Below are 15,050 nucleotides of genomic sequence, written 5' to 3'. Positions count from 1 at the left end.
GTGTAAAGCTGGAACATCCAAACGTGTTCGCACATTATAGAGATTTATGTGATCTGTAGGTCATCTGACTCACTGGAGACTCTGACACAACAAGAGGTATGAAGTGCATGCACAAGTAAAAGAAAGTAACATATCAGTGATTAACCACCTCTCAATGCCTACCTGTATGTAAAACCAACTTTTCTCTTGATATTTATGTAGAAACAGTATATCAGGTTGAACTATAGTTGAACTTTACATTGCAGAAATGAAATAAAAGGCCTCTAGACACCAAAGTATGTGAATCACATACAGTGCAATCTAAATACAACTTCTGCTGTTGCAAATGTAGAAATGACATGGTGACGCATTGTGAGCGCTTTTGTTTGTTGTGGAGATGCTTTGGTCTTATTACCAAAGAGGATGTCTAGACGTTTCTGAGGGGACTTTGTGAAACTCTGTGAAAATAGGAAGTTAAGAAGAAAATCAGTTTTTATCGATTCCAAGTTAAAAAAAAAAAAAAAATCTAAATTTGCAGTTTTGTGCACAAATGCAATCTAACTGCCATGCAGCCAAATGTGGTCACATCTGAAGACAAGAATTTACTATCATCATTAAGACTGTCTTATGGAGTCCTCCCAAAATGTTATTATATATTATTCTTTTCAGATTTTATAGATAAAATCTTCCCTCACTATGAATGTAGCCACACAGCTATGCAGCGAGTTAGGGGTGTGCGTCATTAGTTTGAAGGTATTTGTTCATAAATAAAGTACTGGACAAAATGAAAATGTGGTCTGCTGGTGGTGATAGATGAAAGATTAGGGAATCACCAAAGTCAGCAAGATTCACCTTTGTGAAGCTTAAATGTCTGTACCAAATGTTACAGCAATGATTTCAACGACTGTTGGGATTTTTCAAAAAGATTTAAAAATGTTGACCTCATGGTGGTACCAGCGAATTGATGAGAGGGTTCTCCAAAGGAAGTAGGATTCGTCCTCTGGGAACATGAATGTCTGTATATAATTTCATGGCAATCCATTCAATAGCTGCTGAGATATTTTAGTTTGGAGCGAAGGTGTAGTCCAGCCAACAAATAGAAATGTAACATATACATACAGTCCACAACAGTTCAAGTAAAAAGAGTCAAAGGTAACACTATAATACAGTGTAATATCATTCTATGAATCAGGTACAAATAAAATATTCAGTACTTCCTACTGGTACTTCAATGAAAGTACAAAGAAAAGAAGGAAATGGGGAACAAAGGAGTAACAACTGGAAATTTTAGAGGAAAGGAGAAAAAGGTTATGCTTTTAGTTTTCTTGTAAATACTGGGCACCTACAGAGAACAGGGAACTGGGAAACGAAACTGAAGTTCAGGGAAAAAAGGAGCAGGAGATCAGAGGTTAAGTAAATTACTCTTTGTTTCTGAAGTAATCAGTTTTATCCTCAGCAGTAGGAATGTGTCAAACTGATCGGATTTCAGAGTTGTTCAGCCTTTTCTAACCCAATCTAATCTTTTCTCTCTGTCAGATGAAATTGTTCTAAATTGTTTCTCTGAACTGCACAGACATCTTACTTTTGGCATCATCCAAAATATTCACTAGTGGCTCAGACTCATTATTTGGCAGAAATATTAGGCTAATAAATTCTCCTGAGCAGACATTTTGGATTCTCTTGGCACTGTTTTCCAACTCACAGGAAAGAGGTGGAGGTAAACCAGGGGGTCTGTCTGACCCAATTTTCCACCTGTATTTTTTCAAAAGGTTTAAGCTTCCTCAAAGCTAACTCTTGTCATGAATAATTTTGGCAGAATTATGGAATAATACAGTACCTCAAACATGTAATGTAGAAATTCAAAGCAAACCTATGGTTTTATATCATTAAGTGTGTATATGCAAAGCACAGATAGCTATGCTATAGTGCTGCAGTGTAGCTATGCAAGACTGCAGCACTATGCTCCTTTAAAATTTATGTTAGATTGTAGTCGGAAAAGTAGAAAAATTTGAAGCCCAATTTGAATCTACCTCCTCTGTATATATGGATATATGGATTGTGCCTTTACATCAAATGCTTTATTATCTAATGTTTTATTATGCAACTTATGTGCTACCGCAGACTCAACTAGCACTTGGAAACGAATTCACCTTAACTCTGCACATAAAACAGTAAAAAGTACAGAAGGGGGCCCACAATTTTGTGCTATACCACTGAATGTAATACAATAGAAATATTAAAGACAGCATTCATCATCACTTATGCAATTCTTTCTGTTTCCCATGCACTGTGAACTATTCACATCTCCATACTGCCATTTTGGGAGGAAGAATAACTTATGTAACCCTAAATTAAAGGACGAAGAGTAAATATACCATAAAATGGAGAGCTGCTCGTGTGTGCTACAGAGTTCATTATTGACTTAAATAACACTGACCCAGACGGTGAGTCCCTGAAGACTAGACCAAAGAAAACAGCACCTCTCTCTTGTGGTTCTGCTCAGCACGACCCTCTTCCCTGTGCAAACGCAGCCGGTCTGACTGCACGTCACAAACTCACACACCCACTCGCTTCATCTCCGCAGGCCCTTTTGCTGTGGTGGAAACTCTGTGGACAATGACATCATCATGCAAGAGTGGAAATGTAGTCCTGGGCAACAAGTAACATCATAACACCGCAGCACGGTGTTACTGTCATTAAAGTACCACAACCACTGAAGCAAAGTGGCACAACAATCGTAGAAACCCACATAAGGACACACACACACATACAAAGAAAAGAGGAGCAAAACATCTCTCTGGGGAGACAAAGTGAGCTCATTTATGGTCTAAAATCTTTTCTGCTTACCAAAAAATCTTGCATCACGATAAAAACATTAAGGAGTGAATCATCTGGTGCTTAAATTACATGTTCTGGACTACACCGGATGGTCTTTGTGTACTTGTTCGCTATGATATCCTTCCTTTCCATCATTTGTCTATCCAATATCCCAAGGGCTACCTTTAAACAAACATTCTGGGGTGGGGGGTGGGGGGGTGAGCTATTGCCTGATATGTTTATCTGTGCTTTGGAGGATAAGAGTTTCTGGTGAATTCTTGTGCTTATATTTGCTCCCAACTCTCTCCTGTGGATTGGAAGCATATGGCTGCATTGCATAACATAGACAAAGAAGGCAAACATGGGGAGAAATGACTTCACATAATTATAAGAAATGGTTGGTCGGGAGTCTCTCTGTGTGGCTACAGGTTTGAATTTTGGCCACTGGCCTTCCCTGCAGAACCCGAGCTCTTTTGCACATGCCTGAAAACAAATGGAGTCTCAGTCAGTTCTTCCTTTTCCCAGGAATCAGCAGTTTAAAACAGTGTGACAGCACAGAGGACAAAGAGCTCCCCATCCACATTGCTGCATTAAACTAATGTCTGTAGAACACATTTTAGTCCACAACGCCTCACTAGTTACTTCATTAATATTTACAGGGAGGTGAGTCTGCAAACAACAGAATACAAATAAGGACTGGAAGAAAACAAGATATCTAAAAAGTAAACAAAAGCAGTAGAATGAGAAAATAATGATAATATAAAAATAATGATAAATAACTGAGTTGACAAAAGGTTTAAAGTGCACACTCAGTGCTCACACGTTTAATGGCTTCTGGAAGCTAAATTGAATTTCACTGTGCAAGATAAACATTGTGTTTTCCCAAAAAAATGCAGAGCTGAAATGGCAGCTTCCAGTTGGGTCCTCTCTGGTTGACCATGAATTGCAAATCAGAAAACCAATGAAAAGGCTGAAATACTGTCATTTAAAGTATACAATGTTAACATAACTGGCAATCATATAGGAGTTATTAGGACTTAATCCCACCATGGCATCTATATTTTTGCTCAATCTGATCTCCAGCTAAACTCCAGCTAAAGGCTTACCCCCAACCTTAACTAACACATGCCTAACCCCCAATTACCCAAACCTTAAAGATACATATAATTTGTTAGTAGCAAAGGAAGTAAAGCAGATAATACCATATTTGGAAATTCAACTTCCTTCATGTCATGATGCGGCTGGAGCAGGATATACTTCAGTCTTGCACTATGTAACTTGGGTCAAGTGGGTATGATCTCCAGCGAGAAGTGTGTAACACTTTAAGACACTAAGTCACATATCACTAGCTATAGGTCTTCAGCTAGCTATGAGAGGAAGCTACCTCATTAATTCTTCCTTTCATTTATCAGCCACTTCAATGAATTTTGTGTTTGTTGCATGAGCAGTTGAGAGGCTCTGTTTTCTGTGCATGAGCTGTTAGCTTCTAGGGGTACACTACCTCCAATACCCTTAACTGCTGGGACTTGGAGCCCAGCAAAATTTAATGTACTAGTGTCCCATAATTATCACTTGTGGCTGCAGAGGCCGCTGTAGCTGCTGCTTACATAGGGTAGCTGTTCTCCTCTTTTCCTATTTTCTTATTATTATTACATTTTATTATCTTTCCCCAGAACATGCGGGTAGAGATTGAGTAGAGATTGCTTAGTCAATTAAGTTATTAATGATTTCCAATACTGTTTCTGTCCCATTTCCATTTTCAGTGTAGAGGTTTAATTCTTCAGTTGTGTATCAACAAATTTGCTGAAGACTGAAGAATCTCACACTGATTGCCATTTAAGACAAACAAAACTGAGGGAACCAATTGCGGCACTATATTTGTCTTTTGTGTTCTCTGACACAAGACTCCCCCCAGCACCACAAAGGCAGCAACAGAAAACTGAGTCCAGAAAACAAAATACATGTAGAACAATGAGTCATTTCTGTGGCGATGGGTGGAGGTCAAAGCAGGTCACTTTGTCTTATAAGGCCACAACAGAAGAGTCCAAGACAAACTCTCTGTCTGCATTGTAACTTTTACACCCTCTGGTCAGGGAAATGGTCTATTGTTATACTGAAGCTAATTACAGAACAGAGGCTCCCATAACATGTTTTTGTAGAGGAATAACTTCCTGAGAATGTTAACCACCAACACGCAAACTTTATTCTGTGTTTTCTTGGTGATATGCCTTTCACCATTTTAATTTACCCTGTAGAATATTCTGCCTGGTGGCAAAGTTCCAGTAAATTCACTCACTTTCATTCATCCATTTTAAGGACCAACTTCAGTCATACCACAAGTATTCCAGAGGTGAAATGTGGTTGAACTGGCATGCCAGAGGCAGCATGACTTCTCTGCCATTCATGTATGCTTCCATGAGCATTTGTTGTATGAGGCTGGCTAGCTCTGACGCTAGACGATTACTGACTGTTCAAACTATGATACAAGTCTTCTGTCTGACCCTGAGTTTGATTCAGAGCTTAATGCAAGTACACACCACATTCCACATATCCCAGATGTCATGCCCCCTCTCACAGTAGCAGGCACCATTTTTCATGTTGTATACATTAGTATTTGCCAGAAAATACTGCAGGTCTGAACTGCCCTGCAGATGTTTATTCCTTGGCGGAACAGATGTTTTGAAAGGGTGAGAATCTTTGCAGGTTACGGGCACTCTAACTGATGGGGCAGGGCAGACAAGAAGGGAGTCAGACTCTAAGCTGACATAACACAGCTGTCCGGCAGATTGCATTACACTAAAATGCCCAAAAGGTCCACATTAACTTTGCTTGGTCACATTTAATGGGCAGTGAAGAGAGAAGAAATACAATTGGGATGGAGATAAAGCTCTGTGGAGATTGTGTAAAAGCAGATCTAGGTTGACTGGTGAGTGTAAATCACCCCAAAGAGATATTCATCCAGATGTTCAGAGCACACGTGCAAAAATTCACACACATGCAGCAATGAACGAGAAAAATACTCACACTTTCTCACACATGCAATGCAGTATGCACACTGATTACACCCAAATTAATGTGCAGAACAGAGGGAGAAGGTCACAAATCTCAATCAATCTCAACAATCTTATCTAAAGTTCCATTTATTACTCGTTCTATATAGCAGATGGGAATGTCATTAGTTTTGCGGGTATTTGGTTATAAGCCAAAGTACTGGATGAAATGGAATTTTGTCTGATGGTGGCCTTAAATGAAAAGTCAAAGGATAACCAAAGTAGTTATAATTTTTCGTGAGCAGGGCATGAATGAGTGCACCAAATCAAAATCCATCCAACAGCTGTTGAGACATTTCACTCCAAACCACAATCACCTGGTAGCCTGGTTGACTTAAAGTCAGGGGATCACCAAAGTCATTAGTAGTCATCATCTGGGAACCAAGAATGTCTGTAACAAATGATGTGCCTAACCATCAAGTAGATGTTTTAATATTTCACAGGACAAATAAAATGTTTGACCTGTAGGAGGTGCTAGCTAAGTCGGGAGACTGCCAAAGTTAATGGAATTCAACCTCAGGGGACCATGAATGTCTGCATCAAATTTAATGACAATCAAATCAAATATGTGAGAAAAAATTATAGTCTGGACAAAAGTGATGGATCAACCAACTTACATCCCAAGAGCCATGTGAGACGACCAAAAGCTCCATAACAGCTAATAATTGGACCATGAGCGGGCATTATTTTCTCAAAAACTGCTCCCAAGGTCAAGAATAAACTTTGAAACTCAATGAGAGAAGGTTCTCAAGCAGATCAATTTGGATTTGAAAGCATACTGAGCCTCCTCGCCTCATTGCACACCACTGTGACTCAGCGACAAAGAATTTTAAGTAGTTCACAAAAACAAAAATGGACTTATCTACATTTTACATGCTGTGATTGTTCACATTTTTACGACACTCTTAACTGTTCATCTGTGAGAGCACACACTTAAAAAGCCTTAACTCTGTCATCCTCTGGCTCCTGTCCACCGAGGCAGGGCAGAATGTTGTGTATTTGGCCTCATGGGAGTAATTTGTCCGCTTGAGCCACACCAAACAGCACCAGCATTTATTAAAGCCCCTGCCTTGTTTACAGCCTCCCCGTTGAACTCATCTGCTTGGAAATGGTTTGCCACGAGAGGAAAACAGAGAGAAAACCACTCCCTTTGAAAATAAGTCTGACGAAGGAACATGAGATAAGTTGGTTATCCTTTGGGCCCACATGCAATGAATAGGAGAAAAGACTGGTAGATTTGAACAGGTGGAGAAAAGATTAGAAGACATTGGTGAGTTTCCAGTCAAATCCAAAACTATCATATGTACTCACAAACAGCAAACCTCCACAATCATCAAGGAGAAGAAAGCATTAAGTAGTAGAGGCTTATCTTATCCTACTTTCAGAAACAGACAAAAAAACCATCCAGTTCAGACTTGTGCTCAAGTGAAGCTTTCTGAGACATTTCTTATCACAGCCCCCAAAAGATAGCATTGTGTTACTGTTGCTGTCCCATGTAGCTTCTGTGCAGAACACACACAGGTTTCATTCGTGTCTCTAATCTTAGAGAGACATCTTCTGACTCCTCAAACAGGATAGGCAATGTCTGAAAATGTCTTCATGACTGCAGCTGGCTAGAATGAAAACACTGAGATGATTCAGCACTTTAAACACACAATGGAAGTGACACAGGGGCACACAGATATAGATAGCTTTCGATGACTCTGAGAAGTTCCTAGTTTTTTTTTTTTGAAAGACTAAACACAGGCAGATTTAGAGCTGTAAAATGCATGTGGCTGTGCATGCAATCATTGAGAATAATTATTTTCAAACACCACTTTTTTTTAAATTTGCTTTTACAAATTAGAATATCACCCTAACTTCAACACACACTGCATAGGGGCACAATTCATTTCTCTGCATAAGAAGACACTGTTTATACTGAAGTACATCTAGCTGATTACTTTTTATTCATAATACTGCTACTTTTACACTGAGTCATTACTTAAGCAAAATACAATTTGCCCATAACTGGATTCACAGAAATGTGTTTCAAAATTAAGCAAATAGGAAAAGATGAAGTTTCTGGGCTTGATCAATGATCATTATTAATTATTAACAGGGGTTCTACACTGACCTTTTTACATTACAGAGGCATTTTAACGATTGCATAAAAAATGCTGAGGCAGTTTCTCAGATTCTTTGCTCACAGCCTCATTTTAAAAAAGTTCCAACTTCATTGTTAAAACATCTCAGAATCCCTTCATTAAAACCTTGCCCAATGAAAATACCTTTATCACACTAATTAAAAGCAGCAGTTGTAATACACTGAAACCCAGACAGATCTATACAGCAGGGGTCAACTTTTAGGTTATGAATTTATAGTAAGGACTATGGTGGGGCCCAGTTTCACATTCCCGAAATCGCCAGAGGGAAGGCGTTTCATTTCACAGCCTTAAACATTCACATTGAGAGAAAGCCAATTTCATCCTGTGTGAGTTGCAAAGATTTCATTCAGGGACTAAAATTATGTAATCTAAAGCCCCCTAAGGTCTCATCTGTCATAACTCTTTGTCAAGTTAGTATATACTGGACATGGTGGAGAAAAACCATATGCTCCATGTTCACTGCCTTCACTGGAGTTTCTGCAGTACAAGCTGCATCTCTGGCTGAGATCCTGTGAGCCAATTATTGGGACTCTTCTCTACAAACTGTAATAAACTAAGTGGGAAATTGATAATTAGGCCCAACTCCCACTATCAGAACATGAAAACACTCAGCTATTGTTGACAATCTGCAAATGGTCCTTTGTTGGTATCAGATGAGAGGTGTCCTCAAACCAGGTATGTCTTTTCAGGTGATTTGTAAACTCTTCTTCTGTTCATACCAAACCTGAGATGTAAGGATTATATATTTTAGGTTGCAAGTTAATGTCTTTACCGTTCTACTTTTTCCTTCTTCCTGTAAGCAAGAGATTACAAAAGCTGCACTCTGCAATTCAGTGGAAATGTTTAGGATTAAATTCCTCTTTCAAGTCCTCACTGCTGATTGCTCACTTCTGAATTTGATTTCCATCCACTATACATGACAAACTTAACTGAACTTAAAAGAGGACATTTCCCTCTTACTTGTTGGACTTTTTCTTCGAACTGGGAAAAGGTCATCATCATTCATCATCATCTTTTTACATGGAACTGACTGCTTATGTCAGTGATAAATGCAGGGGAAGGAATCCTAATTTACAGTCAGCAGAAGCAGCAAACAGTACATCAGTGCAGTGATTTCACAGTGGAGCAATGAGAGTTTACAGTGAACACACTAAACATATATATATATACACACACACACACACACACACACACACACACACACACACACATATATATATATATATATATATACATATATGTTGCTTAAAATTTTGGCAAAAGAATGAGTGTTGTTTGTTCCTGACATACACGTTGAATCCCCAAAAGTCTGTTTAACTTTGATGCTTTAACTCTTAACTGTAAAAATCTTCAAGATCAAGTTACAGGTTGCATGAACAAGAAGTTATTGTTCATGCAACCTGTAACTCTTGCACCATCAGGTGGTTAGGAAGGGTATTACACCACAATACCAAGGTGCTCCATTACAGCAGCTTTGTGTCCCATCATTAGATTGCCTTACATTGTATTTTGATTCTGTCTGCTAAGGAGAACTAAGGAGTAAAGGTTTGCCCCTTGTTAAGAAATGTAGATGCATCCGAATAAATAGAAAACCCCCATATAAAATAGTGTAATAAAACAGATACAAGTTAATGGTGCATTTCTCTAAAATCCTGACAAAGGGGGGAAAGAAAATTCAATACAAAATGTGGACACAGTACTTTGACTAAAACAAAGTTATGTGCAGAATCATGTAACCTGCTGTCTGAATAGCACAATAAGGTACCACCCATGCTGCCCAAGGCAAACCAGACACAAATCAATGTCTTCATTTCATACATACATTTATTTTATATAAAAGAAGACAAGGGTTGCAATATTAACAGTTATACACACAGGGCCATCACTGGAAAACTACAGTATCCAACATGGCAGCTAGGCACTGAACAATGTTGGATGTCATTAAAACATCTACGTGCTCCTCCAAGTGCCTCTTGGGATCCTGCAGGAAGGACGGAAGATTAGACAAGGGACGAAAAAAAAGGAAAAAAACAAATACGCATTCTGTTGTGACAAGTCTTTGGTTTCAAACAAACTTACGGTAACCTTAATGACAAAGCAATACCATCTCTTCTTGTACTTGTACTGCCAGTCTTCACAATCTGACTCTGATCCAATGCACTCTCTCTGTCATTTAACTCTTTATCTCTAATCAACACCTATCATTAACACTAACTTTGATGCTGCAGTATGTTATACTAACATTAAAAAAAATTAGCATCCCTGAATGTTTTTATCTGAAAGTTGTTTTGTTACCTGTTTTCCAACATTCTTGATTGCCAGCTGCTCTGGGGTCATTTTGTCCTCTTCTTCAACCGCCTGAGGTGGAAACATGACAGCGTATTGAGGAGGAGCACACCTCAAAGAGCCACGTCATGCATGGGTATCTGTACGCGTTTTGCACTTTCTGCATTTTCCGTTGCTCCGAGGAAATACTGAATGCAATTTTTAAGTCATGCAAGATCCCAAGAATCTTGTATAAGGGAATCACAGCATGCATGCTTGCACCAGTAAAGATAAGGATCAACAGGTATCCACAAACTCGTGGGTTAAATCCTCGCACACCCACACAGCAGAGAGCAGCTCACTGATCATCTGACTGCTGCGCTGGAGTCAGCATTTGATTTAAATGATAGATCGGTTATTTTCTTGGTTACAACACTGTGATAAAACCTCTGTATTAATAGAGTTTAAATACCTTGTTAAGAGGGTTATTAAAGCCAACAATAACACTGTAATCAAATGTACTTATTTCCAATCACTGTAATCATGAAGTAACACACACTAGAACCTTTGATCCATTTTGTTCTGTTTTTAAGGCCATTCCAGCTTTCTGAAGAGTTGAATAAAAGCCTGATGGACCATGTCTAAAAGGTGTACCTTATTGTAGTTCTTAGCCAGCTCCAGCATTTCCTTGACAATGGTCTCATTGAGCTTGCAGTGCTCACTGTAGTCCTGCAGGGTCAGCCCCTCCATCCAGCTCTTCTTATGCAGGTTCAGCAGCATCTAAAAAAAAAATCACAAAAGTCACATTTCTCATGTTCTATTAAAAACCACCACTAATTTTTTTTTTTTTAACTCAGTGGAAAATGTGGAAAATGTCTCAAACCTTTTGCTCCAGCTCATTTTTCCTGTAATTGATGGTGATGGAGTAATAGTGTCTGTTAAGTCCATGAATCAGAGCCTGCAAACAGGGGAAAAGTTGACTTCAGCTACATGAAATAATAATAATTATACAAAACTTCTTTGTGCCGATCTGAGAATGCCCAAAAGAGACAGAGGAAAAGAACAAGGCTGAGTCACACTAAAATGGTTCCATATTGAACACTCACACAGTAAATAAACTGTATCTACAGTCTGCAACAACCCTCCACCCACCCTCAATGAACCCACACTGGACTATAACATGCTGCTACCTCTGACAGTGCAATATTAACATATCACTATGTCACTTTACTGTCTTTACTCTTTCTTTTTGTCACTTTAACTCTTATATTAGCATCTTACATTTTATATTCTATATTCTGTGAATATATTATTTTTGTATTTTGTATGTCCACCACATTGTGAGCCAAGGTATCGATATTTCATTTAATATATACACTGACAGTGTATCTGTTGAATGACAATTAAAACAAGTCTAAGTCTAAGTCTTGTATGTTTTCGTTTTCGGTACAACAAGATGGTCTCTGACGTGTTTTTCTGAGTCAGATTTCTTTCTTCATCTTTATGAGGAAACTAGGGGAATAAATACTACCAATCTACCATCTCCATAAGGGTTTGATCAAGAAATTCATTTTGATTGATGGTGATTGTGTCACGTATTAAGCCTTACCTGGATTGAGGGCTTGTTGAGATGACCCAGGTTGGATGTGGTTTGTCGTGGTTCATGACCCAAAACCATCATGTTGGCATTGATCAATCTGAAGGCATCAATAACAACCTGAAGAAGACATGGGGCACACATGAAACCAGTTTACTGGACAGTACTGTACTGTTATTTCTAGCTCACTTTGGATTCATAGCTAAGAGCTGATCTTATGTAATGCACCAAAAATGAGAGCTGCTGATTTACAGGATTCTTCTGCAGTGGCCAAACATCTTTACCTTTCCTTTGACGCTCTGAATGGGATCGACCACCACCGCAACAGCTCGCTCTGACAGTGCCTCAAAACTCTGCTGTGTGTTGATGTCCACACCAGACAACCAACAGCCAAAACCAGGGTGACTGTGGTACCACCCTACGACCATCTCTGGTCTGATGAGCAATATGAGAAGAAGACAGCAAACATGTTTCAAGATATTTTATGGGGGGAAAAAAACATTCTGTCAAAATTTCACATTGAACATTGGTCATTACATTGAGTCAGGGTTCATGTAAAATTATCCAGCCCTGACTTTACGTTTTAGCTGCTAGTGAAAGACAAAATCTATTGAACTGACACTTTAAAAATTAGGCATCAGGATTTTTTTCTGCCAGTATAGGAAAAAGTCTGACAATAGGAACTAATTAAAATATTCTGACTGTGTAAGGTTTACCTGCCAGTCTGCTTCAGCATGTCCAACATCTTGGCCTGGAACACAGGATCCACTGCTTCAACACTCACACCCTGTGAAGATCAAAATCATCGGTTAGTGACAAAGGGCAAAACCAAAATATAACATCACAGACTCTGTTGTAGAGATTTAGACATCAGCTGACAAACAAAGCCTTTATTATCCAACTACATATCAGTCTAGCAAAGCTTAATGCATTAGGTTACATGAGACATCAGGAACAGATTTTCTACAGCAGATCGCTAACGATGCATAATCTTGATATTAGGGACAATACATACTGTTCCTGACTGCGGCATGGCAAACACATCAATCACGCGCACGGTGTAGTCATCAACAAACTCTCCCAGCATCAGTCCCATGACTTCCATTGGTACACCAGCACGCCCGTGCTTCAACATCTAATGAATGAGACGCCACATAAGTGTTACTTGCAATACAAAAATGAATACTACCACCTGACCGAAAATGTTTAGTGCAGATGATGCATGATTACCTTAAGAAGGGCCAGAGAGGAGATGTACACCTGTTCTGCTGTGTCCACAGCGGGTGCATCTGTTGGGGGGCCCTGAGGGATCAAAGCATAGCATATTTAAAAGTCGTTCTGGCCTGCCAAATACAGCAGTCACTCAGATTAATCACTACGAACTATCATTTGAAATTTAGAAGAGATAAAGTTGACAGTGGTTTAGATTGGGTGGATTGGGGTGTGAATAAGGTCTGAGAGGGGTTTTCATTTCTGCCTGCAGTTATGGTACGTTTATCATCTTTATCTATGGACAATTCAGTTGTTGTGTTACCTGACCAAGCCCTGGCATTCCACCTCCAAGCCTCAGCAGCCGGTCCATATCAGGATCTGTTAAACAGACACAAAATAATCATTAGCCTGCCTTCAAAGTATACAGCTGTATCTGCTGTTATGGTAAACAGTATAATTTTACTTTTGTATGCAGTATACTAGAGTATGTTGTCACATCACTATCACTTTGCTTAAGACATTTAGTTCACAACAATATATGTACTACTTTTGTTCAGTACAAAAACTAATACAGTCTAAATTCTCCTTCAGGAAGGTTATAGTGTTCAGTTTTTACTGGAAAGATTTTAGAGAGGTGTTGATTCAACAGTATGATCATTTTGATGGCTGTAGTTTGTGGTGCTGCTGAACTGCTTTGCATTAGGCAAAGACGTGTTTCGATTGCTTAACCTACACAACCTGGTATATACATATGGAGTGGGCAAATATAAACACCTATCAGTTCAACGCAATACAATTCAACAGAACCGCAGGCGCCATCCTCCAAAACGATCATACAGTTGAATTAACACCTGATTATTTCTGTCCTTGAGTGCAACAGAAGGTTTTTCTTATCATGACGATGGACAAACACAATAAAAAAAATTACAACTTACACATCAAAAACAGCATAAGCATAAATAAATATTGACTGCAGACAGAAATAAAGTTTAAATTGCGTCTCTTTTATGGCCCGAGTCCGCTGAAGTCAAGACATTATTACTGTATTTGAGGACCCGAAGAAAAGCAGAATAAAAGTAAAGTTAGCAACCAAATAGTTAGCTTAGTTAGCTAGCTCCAGTTAGCTAGTTAACCCATAGTCACGTAAACACGGCATAAAGAAACGGATAAGCAAAGACTGATCTTTGACTAAAATGATAATTTATTATGTTTTAACTCCGAGTTCACAACAAGTCAGGAAATTATCATTAACAATAAGTAGCATTAAATCGCTCATTTCAATAACTGATGTTACTTGCTACTGAAAGCGTTACCGTGCTATTAGCTTGCTCATGCTAACTTAGCCCGTGTCATCTCGCACCAGAAAAGCAGCGACAATTTACTGACACTGACTCCACCTCACCGTCTTTTATGAAAGCTACTGGCTGTGCTAAAGCTGTGACTTCGCTTACCTGTTGTCAAATCTGTCGGATGTTCAAAAATATGTTTTAATGTCAGCAGCAGAGTCGAAGCGACTGACTACAATGAATCAGCCAGAAATGTCTTTTTAGAAAAACTACTTCCGTCGCTCTAATGACGTCACGGCATGCAAGCACAAAATCTAGACGCAAGGGGGCGCCACATAATGGCATTTCGTGTTCGTCAATAATATTAATAATAATATGCCAGTTTTGTTTTCTAAAACAAAAATCAGCATCTTACGTTTTAGACTGTTAGTCAGACAATGAAAGGTCTTAAAAAGTGTGTGTGTGTGTTTCACTAGTTTCTATTTTATGCTGTACACGGAACCATCATTTGTTAAAGAAAGTAGTCATTAGGCCGTACGGTACTTCTATGATAGTAATACATTACCCAGGGTTTCCTGTGTGTTAATTACTTGATGTAGAAAAAATATGCAGCATACACAGCTTGTAACATTTTAAAATCTAGTAATATATATCATATCTACAGTAAAATTATGCCAAATGCTTCCACAATTTACAA

At 38.8% G+C, this 15,050-nt stretch overlaps 1 protein-coding gene across 1 annotated transcript; it reads right to left on the bottom strand.

Moving 5' to 3' along the window:
• Positions 1-9,799: 9,799 nt before the first annotated feature.
• Positions 9,800-14,618, bottom strand: psmd14 (proteasome 26S subunit, non-ATPase 14). The gene is made up of 11 exons (XM_041035675.1): positions 14,519-14,618; positions 13,390-13,445; positions 13,086-13,157; positions 12,871-12,990; positions 12,572-12,642; positions 12,140-12,290; positions 11,868-11,975; positions 11,142-11,216; positions 10,913-11,038; positions 10,289-10,351; positions 9,800-9,974 (listed from the first exon to the last, which is right to left on the bottom strand). Exons 2-11 carry the CDS (start codon positions 13,435-13,437, stop codon positions 9,876-9,878), a joined length of 933 nt encoding a protein of 310 aa, XP_040891609.1. The 5' UTR covers positions 13,438-13,445; positions 14,519-14,618; the 3' UTR covers positions 9,800-9,875.
• Between the last annotated feature and the right edge of the window lie 432 nt (positions 14,619-15,050).

This window comes from Toxotes jaculatrix, chromosome 1 (genome assembly GCF_017976425.1).
Source record: "Toxotes jaculatrix isolate fToxJac2 chromosome 1, fToxJac2.pri, whole genome shotgun sequence".
Classification (NCBI taxonomy): Eukaryota; Metazoa; Chordata; class Actinopteri; family Toxotidae; genus Toxotes; species Toxotes jaculatrix.
Note: the sequence above shows the minus strand (reverse complement) of the source record. Positions and strands in the feature narration are given on the sequence as shown.

What these genes read in the sequence shown, in the direction of transcription:
- psmd14 (XM_041035675.1), bottom strand. Translation starts at nt 13,437, where the DNA reads ATGGACCGGCTGCTGAGGCTTGGAGGTGGAATGCCAGGGCTTGGTCAG. An exon ending in GAATGCCAGGGCTTGGTCAG is followed by an intron (nt 13,158 to 13,389) that starts GTAACACAACAA and finishes TTGATCCCTCAG; the next exon opens with GGCCCCCCAACAGATGCACC. An exon ending in CCATGCCGCAGTCAGGAACA is followed by an intron (nt 12,643 to 12,870) that starts GTATGTATTGTC and finishes TGATCTTCACAG; the next exon opens with GGTGTGAGTGTTGAAGCAGT.